We start from the raw sequence: 16,016 nt of genomic DNA on the forward strand, positions 1-16,016 counted from the left end.
GGAGAGTCCTCTGAGCCAGGCCCTCAATCTAGCTTGGCTCCTGCCACTGCACCCTTCAGCTTCCTTCAGAACAGGTATCACCTGAGACGGAGAGCCCCAAGAGGGCAGGCATCACTATGGATGAACTCAGCATTGTAGTCCCCGATGCTGCACAGGGCAATGCAGAGGAGAAAGAAAGCAGAAGGTTCATATCTGTAATCCTAGCTACTCAGGAGAATGAAATCTGAGGACTGTGGTTTGAAGCCAGCTCTGGCAGGAAAGTTCGTTTGAGACTCTTTTCAACCACCAAGAAAAAAAAAAAAAAAGCCAGAAATGGAGTTGTGGCTCAAGTGGTAGAATGCCAACCGTGAGCTAAGGGACAATGCCCAGGCACTGAGTTCAAGTCCTAGTACTGGTACAAAAAACAAATTAAGGGCTGGGAATATGGCCGAGTGGTAGAGTGCTTGCCTCGTGGACATGAAGCCCTGAGTTCGATTCCTCAGCACCACGTATGTATAGAAAAAGCCAGAAGTGGCGCTGTGGCTCAAGTGGTAGAGTGCTAGCCTTGAGCAAAAAGAAGCCAGGGACCATGCTCAGGCCCTGAGTTCAAGCCCCAGGACTGGCAAAAAAAACAAAACAAAACAAAACAAAAAAACAAATTAACTTCTTGATGAACCCCAGGTGGCATGATCCAGTCAGATGTTGGGAGGTAAGGCCTTCACCCCAGCACACCATGGAAAGTGGGGCATGGCACCCCACCTTGGCAACGGCCTCTGTGTAACTGGTGTCCTTTCTCTGCAAAACCTGTCATTTTTGGATGGAGGCACTATGATTGCAGCTCCTGAGAAATGTCTACGTCAGAACGAGAGGCTGGGTGTGATAAAATAATAATGTCTACGTCAGAACGAAAGGCTGGGTGTGATAAAATAATCATTCACTTTCTCTGAACTACATCTTTACTGAAACTTAATTGCCAAAATGTTGTTTATTTCTATTTTAGAACTTTTTTTATATGTGAGAATTAGAATTTTACTAAAATGCTAAAATCCTTTTATGCTTTAAGTCATCTAAAGCTATCTTTTCTGAGAAATGCCATTATTAGATATGACTTAGCTCTGAGCTCCAGAACTTGTTTTCTTTACTAATTAGTATTTTCTAAATATTTTAGGTATTCAATTTGCAAAGAGGTAACACCTTATTATGCTAAGATGCCAATTACTAAAAGAAAAAAAACACACTTAAGATTTTTCCATTTTATGATGTTGGATTAAAACCAATTTAAAAATTACTATAACGTGACATATAATTTTTTACTGAGCAATTCCAATGCCAGCTGCTAATAAAGCAGCTTAGCTGTAAATGATAATTCAGATGCTTTTAGATAAAGTGGTGCATAAATATGGCTGGAAATTGATTTAGCTTCTTAAAAGAAGCTACTGAAGAATGACATATTTTGTTTAATACACCAGCTAATGTAGTCCTAAAAGCTCAAACAAGTGCCAGTTTTCACTCTTAAATTTGCTGTGGGAGATTAATGAAAACTTTATATTTTGCTGAAATGTTAATAATGGGCAGATGAGATGATAGGATTTTAGTCGAGGTCTTAAAGTTATGGAATAACCAGTAAGGCTTGTCAATTTCCTTATATTAATTTTGTTCAAGACTTACAGAGCTGGAGCTGGCTCAACACACTAATGCTTTGTGCATTGACCTTCTACTCTCTGCCAGTGTAAATTCATATCCCACTTGAGGATTTAAGTCCCTTTGATACTTGGGTGAGTCTTGAGCCTTGCCCCTGCTGACAAGGGGCAGCTTTGCTTTTATGATCAGGAGGGCAACCGTACCTGGGGGAACAGGAGGACACTGTCCCACACTCCTGCAGGTCAAGCTGCTCACTACAGAGCAGACTGTCTACTGAATGGGAACAGCTGCTGGGCTCCAGTGGCATTTGTTAAACAGGCCCACAATATGGCACTCTGTGTGTGTGTGTGTGTGTGTGTGTGTGTGTGTGTGTGTGTGTGTGTCGGTTTGTATCTATGTGTGACATTACTAGGGCTTGAACTCAGGTCCTGGGTGATGTCCTTATTCGCTTTTTGGCTCAAGCCTGGTGCTCTACCACTTGAGCCATACCTCCACTTAGGAACATGCACCTTAACAATCACTCCTTCCCCATGCCAGAAGTAGGCTACCCTGTGGGTGGGGACTGGTGAGGACCACGCAGGGCTGTGATATTCAGGGCCTTATAACCCAGCAAGAGAACCCAAAGCAAGCAGCACAAGACAGAGAGAAATGCCCAGTAAATGGAATATGCCAGACATATTATCTTAAGTCAAAACATTACATCCAAAGCATGTTTTTGGACCAGAAAAGTTTTATGACTTGGTGTGTATAACCTTTACTGTTTGCATCTTTCTGGAAAAAGGTGAATTTAGCCACATAGGAAACATGCTTGGCACTGCACTGTTTCGATATCAAAATTACTACTGTATTACAAACTTCACATTAAAAACCCCACTTGTGTTAAGACATTTTATCTTCTTAAAGTGCAAAGTAGAGAAAAGGAAAATGTCTTAAAAATAAACATATAAAAAATTCCCAAAGCTTTCCTCCCCAAGCCATTAATTTAATTGAAATATAACCCTTTGGTATTTTGTTAAATTAGCAATTAAAAAGGTCACAAGCAATTAAAGGAAACAAAAGCCACACTGTGTTCATCTACATTAATGCTGAACTGGGTCTCCTGGTGAATGACAAGATAAATTGTAATGGTGCCTTCAAAGACTTCACAACGTATTTTGTCAAAGTCGGGAGTGTTAATGTCTCTATGTGCCATGGATTACCATAATGTATTGTGTCAAAACGCTTGAGCTGCAATAACTCAGAGATGTATTGTGATAGATCAAATTTCAGGGTGGGGCCTAATAGCGACATGAGCATCAGAACTCAAATGGACTGACAACAAAAGCCCTGGAAGAAAGAAAATTCATTCACCATGCAGCAAGGTCTGGGGGCAAGCAGAGAATCCAAGAGAGGAAGCAAGCAGCTTAACTCCCCGGAACAGAAAATCAGGAAGGAGGAACAGGAATGGACCTGGCATCTGTCTTACAGGAAGGTGGCTGAGCTAGGCTGGGGCAGGAAGTGTAAAGGGAAGAAGAGAGGAGGCAAAGAAGGAAGGGGGCAATTCTACAGCCTGCAGCAAAGAATGATACAGGGGCTGAGACAGTTAAGGGCTTGGGGTGGTCTCAGGGCTTAGTAACATTAGATATAACATGGATATAGAGTTCAGGGATGTAGACTCAAACCCTAACCGACACTAAGGGTTGGAGAATGGGTCAAAATCTTGCCCCAGAGGGGCTGGGGATATAGCCTAGTGGCAAGAGTGCCTGCCTCGGATACACGAGGCCCTAGGTTCGATTCCCCAGCACCACATATACAGAAAACGGCCAGAAGCGGCGCTGTGGCTCAAGTGGCAGAGTGCTAGCCTTGAGCGGGAAGAAGCCAGGGACAGTGCTCAGGCCCTGAGTCCAAGGCCCAGGACTGGCCAAAAAAAAAAAAAAAATCTTGCCCCAGAGGGTCTACCATGTTTTGCTGGGCGTGGTGGCTCATGCTTGTTATCACAGGGTATCTGGGCAGTGGAGATTATGGTTTGAGACCAGCCTGGCATTCATGAAATACCATCTCACTCAATAGCTAGGCATGGTTGTGTGAGCCTGTCATCCCTGCTGGGCATGGAGATATAAATAGGAGGACCATGATCCAGGCTGGGCTGGGCACAAATTTAAGACTCTATCCTCCACATAACTGAAACAAAAAGGTCAGGGGTCTGGCTCAAGTAACAGAGTGCCTGCCTGCCTGGCAAATATGAAGCCCTGTGTTCAAAACCCAGTTCTGTTAAAAACGAAGGAAGGGAGGGAGGGAGGGAGGGAGGGAGGGAGGGAGGGAGGGAGGGAGGGAGGGAGGGAGGAAGGAAGGAAGGAAGGAAGGAAGGAAGGAAGGAAGGAAGGAAGGAAGGGCCCACTGTTAGGAAAGGCAGAGATGACTGTCCTTGTTTTGTCATTGCCCTTCCTTCCAGTAATGCTGAGGACATAAGTAAAAGCTGACTTTCAAGTCCTCAATGATTTTTTTTTAATACCAAGGTGTGGTACAAACCTGTCATGTCAACACTCAGGAGTCTGAAAGCATTGGAGGCCAGTCTGAGCTATATGTTGAATTTCTAGGACAGCATGAATTATATAGTGAGACCCTATCTCAAGAACAAATACATAAGCAAAACACAACAATCCTCTCCCTTTTTTCCTTTTTGATGCTGGGGACTGAAATTAGAGACATGCTCTAATTTTAATGTGCTCTAAGCACATGCTAAACACATATTCTACCTCTAAGTTACATCCCCGAGTCCCACCTCAGTCATTTTTATTATATATATAATATAATATAATATAATATAATATAATATAATATATATGGTGTTTTTTGTTTTTTTTTGCAGCACTAGGGTTTGAGCTGAGAGCCTCCCACTCATACTGGTGCTCTTGTTCATACTGGTATTCTAGCACTTTGGCCATGCCTCCAGGCCAACTTTTTGTTGGTTATTTGGAGATGAAGTCTGGTGGACTTTTCTGCCTGGGATGGCTTCAAACCCTGATCTTCTAGATCTTAACTTCTTGACTAGGTAAGATTATTGTAATTATAAAGGAGTGCAATGAGGTCTGAATGCCAAAAAGTTTGGGCACTGCTAACACGATTGGATATGATGCCATGACATTATGTTTTCATGACATTAAATAAAACTTGGCAACATAATGTTTCTGGGTATCCATTTGGACAACCATGATAAGATGTAAAAGTTGCAGCTTCACTGTATAGATGTGTTACACTTCGATAACAAACATAGCTGGAAAGCTAGCACACATATTCTAAAAGGAGCAGGTTTGCTAGCAGCGATGGACCAATGTTAATTACAACAAGTACTGTACAGGAGTTGGAAAAGTTTCTTCATTCATGTGATTTTATTGGAGGGATGACTTTATGAGAGGCATATGACTTTCAAGTTCAGATGAGCTCACTGATATTGGCAAATTTCCTATAATCATGGATCTCAGCTCACAGGACTTTCACATGTATCTTAAGGTTCAGTGAGTCTTAGACCAACTCTAAAAGGCCACAATCTAGTGAGAGTTAAGTCTCCTTGTGCCAGCTCTGTAACTTAACCAGAGATCCACCACCTCTGTGAGACAGATCATCCTTGCCTTTCAACTCCCCATAGCACAGCCCTGTTGACTGTTCCTTTTAGTCCAGGGACAGTTACCTAGCACCCACGCGTGCCAGGTACGGTTCAGTGCTTCAAGAATTCAGGAGGTAGTATCCTCAGACAATCATCTTGGCAATCCACCAAGGAACAGCATGGGGAACACATGAAGCACACCAACATGGGCATGTACACATGTTGCCTGTGTCTGGGGCAAAGCGTGTGAGGGGACGAATGGTGGGGTTGGGGAGAAGAAGCTCTTTAAAGGTGCCTCAGGTGCTGGCATGTAATAAAATGTTGTTATGCATGGAGCTGGCTTCAACAAAGGGACAACAAATCATCTTCCACTATTCTCTTTCAAAGACTTGAGACTCCACACTCAACTGACCCTGCTTTAGCCACGCTGGACTGTGCTCATGTTTTACCAGCTGGCAAGGATGTCCTTTCTATTTTTTAAAATATTTATTTTTCAAGGTCTAGTCTGAGCCTTCTATGAGCCCTCTCCTGAAACCTGTGGGCCTTCTGTGAGTCTGTAACCTAATTTCCTGTGGTGTCCTTCTGATAAGAGCTGCCTGTGGACAGGAAAAGCCCATCTGACATAGCACACTGTCTATTACATATTAAATGTTAATTAATGCTGCCAGCAGAACAAATGATGCAGCCATAAACTTGGAGCAATGAAGTTTCATATTAACCATAGTAACACTTGAGGTTTCTATACCACCTCTTGGATTTACCTTGGTACAGAGAACCCTACCACATCATTTAGACTCTTCAACAGACTGGGTATACTGAGGATGGGATACTGCCTGAACAGCAGCTAATGTTCACACGATGCCAGACAGTACGTGCTCAGTACTTCAATACAGTATCTTAGTTCATTTTCCCAAAGCCTTTTTAGGTTGGATAGCATTCTCTTTATACTGGTGAGAAAAATGAGGCTCAGTGGTATAGACTGTGCAAGCTAGAGCCAGGAATTAAACCAAGTCCAACTCTAACATTGTGCCCTTAACCTTCTTTGGGTAGAAAAATATTCCTTCATTGGGCCAGGAATGTACAATCTATGTGCCATAACAATATCTAAGAAGAACATAATCATATGCTTAGCCTTGCCAGAACAAAGGAGTCAGGGACAAAACCGAATGCTCCCTTCTTCTGACTCAAAATGAGTCATGGAGAAAACTCTTCTTTAGCTCTCCACATTCATCACTTTTTTTTTTTTCTTAGAGGCCATTTAAGTCCCCAAAGTCTCATAAGCCCAAAGCTTCTCTTCTATTAAACACTTCCCTTCAGCTCCTAGTCATTTTTGCTGGTCTCTAAAAAATGATCAATAGGTGATACAGTGTAACACACACACACACACACACACACACACACACACACACACACACACACACACACACACACACAGACCCCTGCTGCAGTAATCTCTTTAAAAGCCACCCAGATATCAGGATCACTTAGTAGGATTTAGCCTTTACCAGAATCTACCACACAGATCCCTACAACCAGGATAGGGAACCTTGCTAATACAGTGCTTAATTGATTAAACTCTTGGAGTCAGAGCCAACCTTGCTGGAGAATTTTCTGCATGGAGATACAGACCTCCTTTAACAAATAAAGGCAATCTTGTTTTATGAGGTGGTCAGTAAGAAACAGCTTTGACTTGTACAATTTTGAAAAAGAACTGGACATGAAAAGGGGCCCTATAAGGTTCTGCACTGTAGACCTTGACAATCTCTCAGGGTCATCTTTCAGCAGTGGTCTTTCTCCCCACCCTCTGTTCAACACACTCCATTCATTCATTTCCAAGAGCTCCTTGTCTCAAGGCCTTCGCATGAGCAGCATATTGGCTTGAAACATTTGTCTTTTACTCATTATTTGATAGCTCATCTTTTCCTTTCTCTTCCTACTGCTCCCACCAGCTCTGGTCCCTTGCTATCCATTCCCCCATCTCTGCAGCATGATCGCCAGTGGGTGCCATGATGAGAGGGCTAGCTAGCTCTTTTCTTCCTCCAGGTACAGCAGCAGCCAGCCCTGAGGAGGGCTCCAGAGTTAGCGTCTGGGGGACAAATGAACCAATATGTGCCCAGCAGATGGAAGATGACCATTTAGGGCACTGGACAAATGGGTGATTATAGGTTTGCTTGGCTATCAGGCTGACAGAATTCATATCCTTTCCTCTTCCTCCAATGTGTCTTTGTTCCTATTCAAACACAGGAAAAACAATGGCTGTCTTCTAAGGATAATTTATATGGAAAAATACTTCAGAGCTATAACATCATCTGATCAACACTGAAGTGTTTCTCTTCCTGACTCCAGAGTCAAGGAATGAGGGCACATATGCTGAAAGAACCCCACTTTTCATCCAGAGTCACTGCAGAAATGTCACCTGACACATTACCAAACCATTAGTCAGGGGCAGCAGGGCAGATCCTGGGGCCAGGAGCCTCCTGGAGGAATGCAAATCTGCATGCCCTCACTTAGAGCCCAGACTGGGTTTGTGGCTCGTCAAACATGTTTCTTTCCTGCTCTAATGTACCAGTGTATCGCTTAATGAAAGTTCTTAATTGTAATTCAATTAATTACATACACAGAGTCCCCAATTACATTTTCCAATAAGACATTGGCTGTGGTACAGGTCTAAATGCACTTAACCAATTTTAATATATTAAGACCAATTTCCCTTGAATACTAATTAGTACCTAATGATAAAATGAAATGGGGGGAAACTTTTGAGAAAGCAGGGCAGTGAAAAGCACAATTCATGGGGAAGTTCTCAGCCCACCCCAGCACAATTCCAGCACTCATTACTGAAGTAGATGGGATAGTGTGCAAGTTTGCTTCTTGTACAGGTCAGCACAGCCTTTGGCCCCAGGTGTCAGCTATTCCATTACCCCATGGAACTTGTGGAAGTCTAAGAAGGAGGAGGAGGAAGGAAAGGAATATCAGACTGGCTTCAGTGCTGGTGACAGGTGCTGCCAGGTACACAGACACTTGGTAATTGTCAATTCTTGAATAGTGCATTAGAGTTCACTATGTGCTTTTAATGTGGGTCTCACTTTCTACCTTCAACAGTTTAATCCCCACAACAGCCCTAAGGGTAGGGATTAACATCACACTTGACACATGGAGAAAAGAGGCTCACAAAGGAGAAGGACCTGCCCAAGGTGACAAAGAGGGTCCAAACATCTCACTTTCCCCCTCCCCCACTGTTAACCAGACCACATTAACCACACAGGACAACGTGGACACAGACACTTGGGGGTAACCTTTTGGTTCCTGTGCAGGGAGCATTATGCAATTATCAATCTGGAAATAAAACAAAGCAACACACCCCCATGCACATAGAAAATTCCTTAGCATGGACACCTACAACTCAAGCTGGACAGGCAGCTGTTCTTCAGCAATAATCCAACCTAAAACATCACAAGACCTTTCTACTTATTTGCGCAATCACATTTTCTTTTGTATTTGGAGTGCTGGTTGTGGTCTAATAAAAGAGGTTTCAAGCTCTGATATTCAAGTCACATGGAAGAAACTACAGAGATTAGGAATTTGTAACTGAACAAAACAAAGGGTTCAGAAGCTGCGAGGAACCACCAGGGAGTCTCCAGGCCTGGCACAGAGCACAAGCAGGAAGAGAAACTGGCCCATTACCAAAAAAGGTTCTGGAAACATACCAGGCTATGCAAACAGTCATTCTCATTATTCTCCTTCTGTAGGTGCTTTTTCTCCCCCTTTCTAGTTCAATGCTGGTGGTATGTGTGTAGATGTGGGCAAGGTCCAAGTACCACAAGGAAATCTCTGCAATATAAAGAGGCTTGGCCAAACTCCAAGTTTCCTTGGTGAGAGTGTGGTAGAGTCAGAGATGTGGAGGCTTGCTCCACTGGGGGATGACCCAGGCCTGGCCAGACAAAGGGATGCAGAGGGGATTCAGATCTGGTTCTTGTTCATGGAGGGAGGTCAAGGCTAGAGTAGAAGTGGGCAAAATCATCCGGAAGAGTCAGTAATTGCAGAGAAGGAGAGGGGCTGAGCCCAGGGCCTGGCAGCCAGGTGCTCCAAGAGGCTCCTTGGAACTGCCTGCTCTTTTGGGGCCTTCAAGGGCCAACTAATTAAAGGCAGGGAATGAGGCCTCTCAGGCTGTACCCTATAGGTGCTATCCCCTACCATAGTATCTACCTGAGGAGGGTGGAGGGTGTCCCTTACTGTAGCCTTAAGTCAAGGAACTCTGGAAGTTCAATAAGGAATTGAAATAATGGAAGGCCCTAAACATTCTGTGAATCTCCTTTAAAAGTGGTTGAACTGATGTTTAAAGAGCAACTGATACCCCCTGCCCCCACCCCACTCTGCTCTCCACAGTAACTTTTATCCAGGAAATAAAATAATTAGATCCAGCTCATTCACCAGAATTAATGGAAAAGACTCTTCTAGGCTCCTCATAGTCATGAGACATTAGCAAATCACTTCACCCCTCTGAGCCTCAGTTTCCTCCTCTATAAAGAGGAAGGTGGTTATAACAGGATTTATATCCAATTTAATCTACACACACACATGCACCCCTTGTGAAATAGATTTGACCATCTACCTCCATTTAAATAAGAAACTGAGGGTCAGAGAGGTGACATGATTTATCCAATGTCAGAAGCTGCAAGTAGTTCTCTCAAGGGTTGCCTAGGTTCTAGCAACCGCACTTTAAGCACTATGCTGAACTAGTTGAACCACAGTCTGGTGAGTGATCAAACAGAAAGACAGTATCTGACACTGTAGGTATTCCAGAAAGCCAGTTTAACTTCAGACTGACTGGCCTCGATGATGGGAAATTCCAGTTTCCCCCTGTTAAAGATATTAGAAGAATAATTTGGTCCTTTCTCCCAAGGACCTGGATTGGCTACTCACATATGATCAGTGGGAAAGGTCACTAGAAACAGTTGGCAGAAAAGAAAACTAAGGCTCAGTGTGATGCCAGGGTTGATCTAAAAGCTTGGATAAGAATGGAAGTCTTCTAATGCTACATCTTCCTCTAATGTACTCGTTGCTTTCTTCTGGGAGGATTCCAGCTTTGAGCAGACAGTTGGCTGAAGGATGTAGTAGATTATTAGACAACATTCCAAACTGGAAAGCTTAAGGACTTTGGCTTGTCATTTTCTTATTTAGGCCAAGAGCCAAGCACAAATGTTAGCTTTCAGTCTCTAGGCAGAGACTCTTGTCATATGACAAGAGTCATATCAGCTTAATTTGGGAGCTTTCAGCTCACAGCATAGAAAGACAATTGTCATCACATTTGCAGGACTGAATATTTAGGTTATCAACAATCTCAGAGTAGGCTTTGGAATCAGTTGATACCTGACTCACAACTTTGGTTCTAACACTTACTGGCTGGCTAACTTTGGGCGAGTCACATCTTTGTTTCACAAAATGTCTTGTAGGGTGGTTAATTATGAGGATGCATTTACAAACATTTAGCACAGGTCATATAATATTAGACTCAAATAAATAATTCAAAAATACCTATGATGTGGTTGATATGTCAGGCTTTGATCCTCCTTTAAAGAAAGACCATTTTTCTTCCTTTTGGAAAACAGTTTGAAACCCACCCAGTCCAGTGAGTGGTTTTATGTGTACATCCATTCTGTGACATCAGAACACATGTGGAAAGCGCCCCACTTCTAAGTTCTCTTGGTCCTAAGATAGTGTAAGTTTACAGACTCGCTCCTGCCTTCTGTGCTGGATCACTCCTTCTTTGTGAATCTCTTGACACCTGGGCTCATCTTCTCTGTGAGCAATGTGAGGTGAGTGCTCTTTCCACATTTCTTTGCTGAAGTTAACATTTACTGGGCATTTACTGCTACCAAGTTCTAAGAGCTTTAGAATTAAAGTTCACCGAAGCCCGCTGTCCCACCCCTCCATTAACTTTATGAGGGCCAGATAAACTACCAAGGAAAGTTAAGTATCTAGGGTTACAAAGCTAATAAGTGGCACAGCTGGAATGTGAACCAAGGCAGTTCATGTTTTGGCACCATAATATGCTTTCTTCTAGTGTATAATACATGATCATTCTTAGCTCACTTCTAAAATGGACTTAAAAATGGTGGCTCTATACTGATCAAACACTAGTATTCTATTTTTGAAATCTTTTTTTTTCTTTCTTTCTTTCTTTCTTTCTTTCTTTCTTTCTTTCTTTCTTTCTTTCTTTCTTTCTTTCCTTCCTTCCTTCCTTCCTTCTTTCCTTCTTTCTGCCAGTCAGGGCCTCAGCACTGTCCCTGGCTTCTTTTTGCTCAAGGCTAGCACTCTGCCACTTCAACCACAGTGCTACTCAGGAATTTTTCTGTTTATGTGGTGCTCAGTAATTGAACCCAGGGCTTCATGCATGCTAGGCAAGCATTCTACCTCTAGGCCACATTCCCAGCCCCAAGATACTTCTTCTTTGTATTAACCTAACTTAAGAAAAAAAGAAATCAAAGAAAAGCAGGATCTAGTTTCATAGCCCAGGCTGGGTTGGAAATCAAAATGGGGTCCAAGCTAGCCTTGAACTTGTACCCCTCCTGACTGCTTCCCAAGGGCTGGCATATAGGTATTTCTCACTATGCCCAACTCAATTCAACTTGTTAATAGGTAACTACTGGAGAGTAATACATGAGTTTTAGCTAGAATCTCTACTTAATATTTTTGTTTTTTGGCCAGTCCTGGGGTTTGAACTCAGGGCCTAGATCCTGTTCCTGAGCTTCTTCTACCACTTGAGCCAGCGCACCACTTTTGACTTTTCTGAGTAGTTTATTGGAGATAAAGGTCTCATGGCCTTTCCCTCTGGGCTGGCTTCAAACTGCAATCCTTAAATCTCAGCCTCCTGAATACATAGGATTACCGGTGTGGACCACTAGTGTCTGGCTTTAATTAAAATAGTTTTTTCATATTTTTTTTCTATAAAAACTTTTCTACCCATGGTTTTATCCCTGCTATCACTGTATTGTATCTTAGTACCCTGGATACTGTATATACATGTATTAGAACTAGGGAAGGGAAAGGGGATGGGAAAGGGAATGTTTGCTTGTCTTATTTATACAGAGTTGAGATTACTTTACCTGTGCTGTCTGGATTGTCATTTTTTCTCCTTTAACATTACATCAAAGTTATTTCTCTTTATTACCAAACTCATGCCAAACATATCTTTTAATAGCTAAATAACATTCCATGTACATCAAGACAATTTTTCTCCTTTTAATCTGTTATTGTAGCAAATTATATAGGCTAGATTTTCCTGTTACACCAACTCTGCACTTCTAGACTAAATCTAGCCTGGTAATGTTTTATTATTCATCAATTACAATGTTGGACTTAAGTTTGTGAATGTTTTATTTAGGGTTCTGCATCTGTTTGTAAGATTGGTCTGAAAATTTCCTGATTTTTATGTTTTTACTTTTTGATTGTACTGGTCTGGAACTTGAACTCAGGGCACAGTTCCTAAGCTCTCACTCAAGGCTAGTGCTCTGCCACTTGAGCCGCAGCTCTACTGCCTTCTTTTTAATTGTAATTAAGAGTCTCTTGGACTTTTCTGCCCAGGTGGGCTTCAAACCTCGATCCTCATAACCTTGTGAGTAGCTAGGATTACAGGTGTGAACCACCAATGCCTGGCTCTGTATGGTTTTTTTTTTTTTTTTTTTTTTGGCCAGTCTTGGGCCTTGGACTCAGGGCCTGAGCACTGTCCCTGGCTTCTTCCCGCTCAAGGCTAGCACTCTGCCACTTGAGCCACAGCGCCGCTTCTGGCCGTTTTCTGTATATGTGGTGCTGGGGAATCGAACCTAGGGCCTCGTGTATCCGAGGCAGGCACTCTTGCCACTAGGCTATATCCCCAGCCCTCTGTATGGTTTTTAATGGGGTTTGGCAATGAAATTATAATATCTTGCAAATGATGAGGATAGCCCTGCAAATGAATTGTAGAACTTCTTTTCCTATTATCTGGAACAGCTGATGTGAGATTGGGGCTATTTGCTGGTTAAGTGTTAAGTAAAACTAGCCAGGGAAGTCATTGGGTAGGAAGATTTTTTTCATCGCTAATTCAATTTTCAAATTAGTAGTTATGGGAACATTTAGGTTTATATTTGTTTTTGTGCAGTAATGATAAGTTGTCTTTTCCTGGATTTTTTTCTTTTCATTTACATTTTCAAAAATTTCGTAAGTTTTTCAAAATAATCTTATCTGTTTAATGATGATAGGATCTGTAGTGTATTTCTTATTCATTCCTGTTACTAGCTATGTTTCTCTGTTATTTGTTTCTTTTTCTTATTTGATCTGTTTCAGAAGTTTACTGATTTTATTAGTCTTTTCAAAGAACTAATTCTTCCCTTTGATGTTCCTGAATTTTCTATTTCATTAATTTCTGCTTTTATCTTTATTGCCTCCTTTCCTTCTCTTACATTTCTTTACTAATATTTTCAGTTGAATGCTTAGCTTATCACTTTTCAGCTTTACTTTGTTTATAGTATGTAAATTTGAAGGCTGTGAAATTTCTTTAAAATACTGCTTTAGCCACAGAGCCAGTTGCTTTATGTACAAAAGTCTTTCCCTCTGAAAGGAACTCACATTTCTAAGCTGTTCCAAAGTTCGGAAAATACAGTTCAGCAGAAAAGTATTAATCGTGAAATGCTAAACAGGAAGAGGACTCTACGAAATAGAACAGAATTTATCATTGTACTTTGGGACACACTTCTGGCACAAAGGATGCAGTCTGCCTTGGAAAACAGTCACTTCCAATCTGCCTAGGGGAACCAGGCCAGTGAGTGTTCCCTAGCACATGACTTCTAGGTGGGTTTGCAACAGACAAAGCGGGTGAAGTGGCCAACATACTGTTCTCTCGGACAAGGCAGAACTCCCATGCATTCTGGCTCTCCAACGTGCTATCCAGGTCCACTGCGACATTGGGCTCACTCTGCTTCTCCAGGCGATACTGGGGGCCTGGAAGATCAAAGGGCAGGAGGAGGGGAGGAAGTCTGTAATAGTGAATTTAACATTTAGACATTATCATGTACTAGGCGAAAGCTGGGAAGGCCATAGGAGAATGCTAATGTCTGTCCTGAGGGTCTAACAATCCAAGATGGAAGACTTTGGGTCTTAGCCCATGAGGGTTCCTACATTAACTAGCTCTTCCCACTCATTTTTCCCCCATGCTTGGTCAAAGGAAAATGGCTTTTGAATGAGCAGAACTGAACTCACACATGGCTACCTTGTTTCTCAGACAGGAGCAAGTGTCTATTATCTACTGTTTCTGAATCTGATTCCTATGTATAATGTGGAAATCCTTGTACTAAAAGGATTATATGCAAATTAGATATGATTCTGGAAAAACAGGAATATACCTGCCTTACAGGAGGTACTTTTATAAAGGTACTTATTATTATCACTGTAATAATAATATAGTCAAGAATAAGGTGTGTTTAGAATTTGAATACAACAACAGTTGAAAAAAAATTAAATGAATTTCTAGTTTCCAGGCTATGGTGATGGCGACAGTGGCTGCTGTTTTCCATTTTTGTCAAGCTATTTATAAAAACAAGAGACACGGGTTCCCTAACTGGGAATTCTACCTACCTTGCATCATACACAGAATTCTGGCAGATCTTAATAAGACACTGACACATTTTATACATTTATTCATGTATTTCTTTGTCAGCCCAAATGACAATGTTGTTGTTCTCAGATAACACCTAACGGGTCCAATGGTCAGAATCTAGACTGCTCCTGTGATTTGCTAATGGTTATTGAAAAGATGAGAGGCATAAGAAACTGTCTTATTATTTTGACTCTGAAAGGTATGTTTGGTCAGACAGAAGGGGGTTTGAGGAATCTGCGGGGCTCCCAGGCGGAACGTGTGTTTTTAGACATGTTCTTCAGCTGTTGCCGACGTGTTGATTATTCACGTCCAGTACTCTCCTTCACCAGTGTGAGGTGTTTCACTCATTTCTAGCAGTTCTCCTCCCCCAAGTCCTTAGCTCTTCAGCAGCACAGGAGAGATTTGTTTTGTTTTCACGGTTTATTTGATCTTTTCTGTGATTGGTATTTCATCAACACTTCTGTCAGAATTCTTGGGGATCTTCTTCAGCCCTCTTCACACTACTTAGGCAAACACATGCTCAGAACTCTGCACAAGTGTTGAAAATCCTAATGCACTATATTCAGTTCAGAAATATCAAGTAAATGAAAGTATAGACATAAAGGTAATTTTTTAGTCCCTGCTAGTGTCACGTGTCAGTGCCAGTATCTGTCATTTAGTGAGCATGTTTGCTGCCGATTGTTGATTCTGGCATATTCCTTGCTGCACTTTTTTTGGGTGCTGGTCTTGGTTTTTGAGCTTAGGGCCTGGGCACTGACCCTGAGCTTTGTTTTATTCCCCCTCAAGGCTAGCATTCTACCACTTGAGCCCAGCTCCATTTCTGGCTTTTTGATGGCCAATTGGAGATAAAGTCTCATGGATTTTGCTGCCCAGGCTGCCTCTGAATCATGATCCTCAAATACCAGCCTCCTGAGTTGCAAGGCTCACAGGTATGAGCCACCAGAGCCTGGCCTCATTGCTAGACTTAAAATAAAACCCCTCAACTCTGTGTCTGTTCAGTTATGAGGAGTCACCTCTGATCTTGCACTGCTCCTTGTGAAGATGCTGGCCAAGTCAGCCATCTGAGAGCCTCCATCCCCAATACCTTCCAGCAACACAATGTGTATGAGGCATTGACATCCAGTCTATGAATCTACAATGAAGTCTGCATGAGAGTTTAGTTATAATCAACTTACTGTATCC

The 16,016-nt window shown here is 42.2% G+C and overlaps 1 protein-coding gene across 4 annotated transcripts in view; it reads right to left on the reverse strand.

The window, feature by feature from the left end:
• The window catches only part of Mapkap1 (MAPK associated protein 1), a 239,235-nt gene that overhangs the window by 45,116 nt on the left and 178,103 nt on the right, over window positions 1–16,016 (reverse strand). For 3 of the 4 annotated variants that reach the window (XM_048342813.1, XM_048342831.1, XM_048342823.1), the window contains exon 8: window positions 14,072–14,179. The exons of the other annotated variant lie outside the window; for it this stretch is intronic. In XM_048342813.1, the coding sequence (XP_048198770.1) occupies window positions 14,072–14,179 (108 nt within the window). The remainder of the gene's footprint in view (window positions 1–14,071; window positions 14,180–16,016) is intronic. 4 annotated transcript variants of the gene reach the window in all.

The sequence above is a fragment of the Perognathus longimembris genome, chromosome 1 (assembly GCF_023159225.1).
Source record: "Perognathus longimembris pacificus isolate PPM17 chromosome 1, ASM2315922v1, whole genome shotgun sequence".
Lineage (NCBI taxonomy): Eukaryota > Metazoa > Chordata > Mammalia > Rodentia > Heteromyidae > Perognathus > Perognathus longimembris.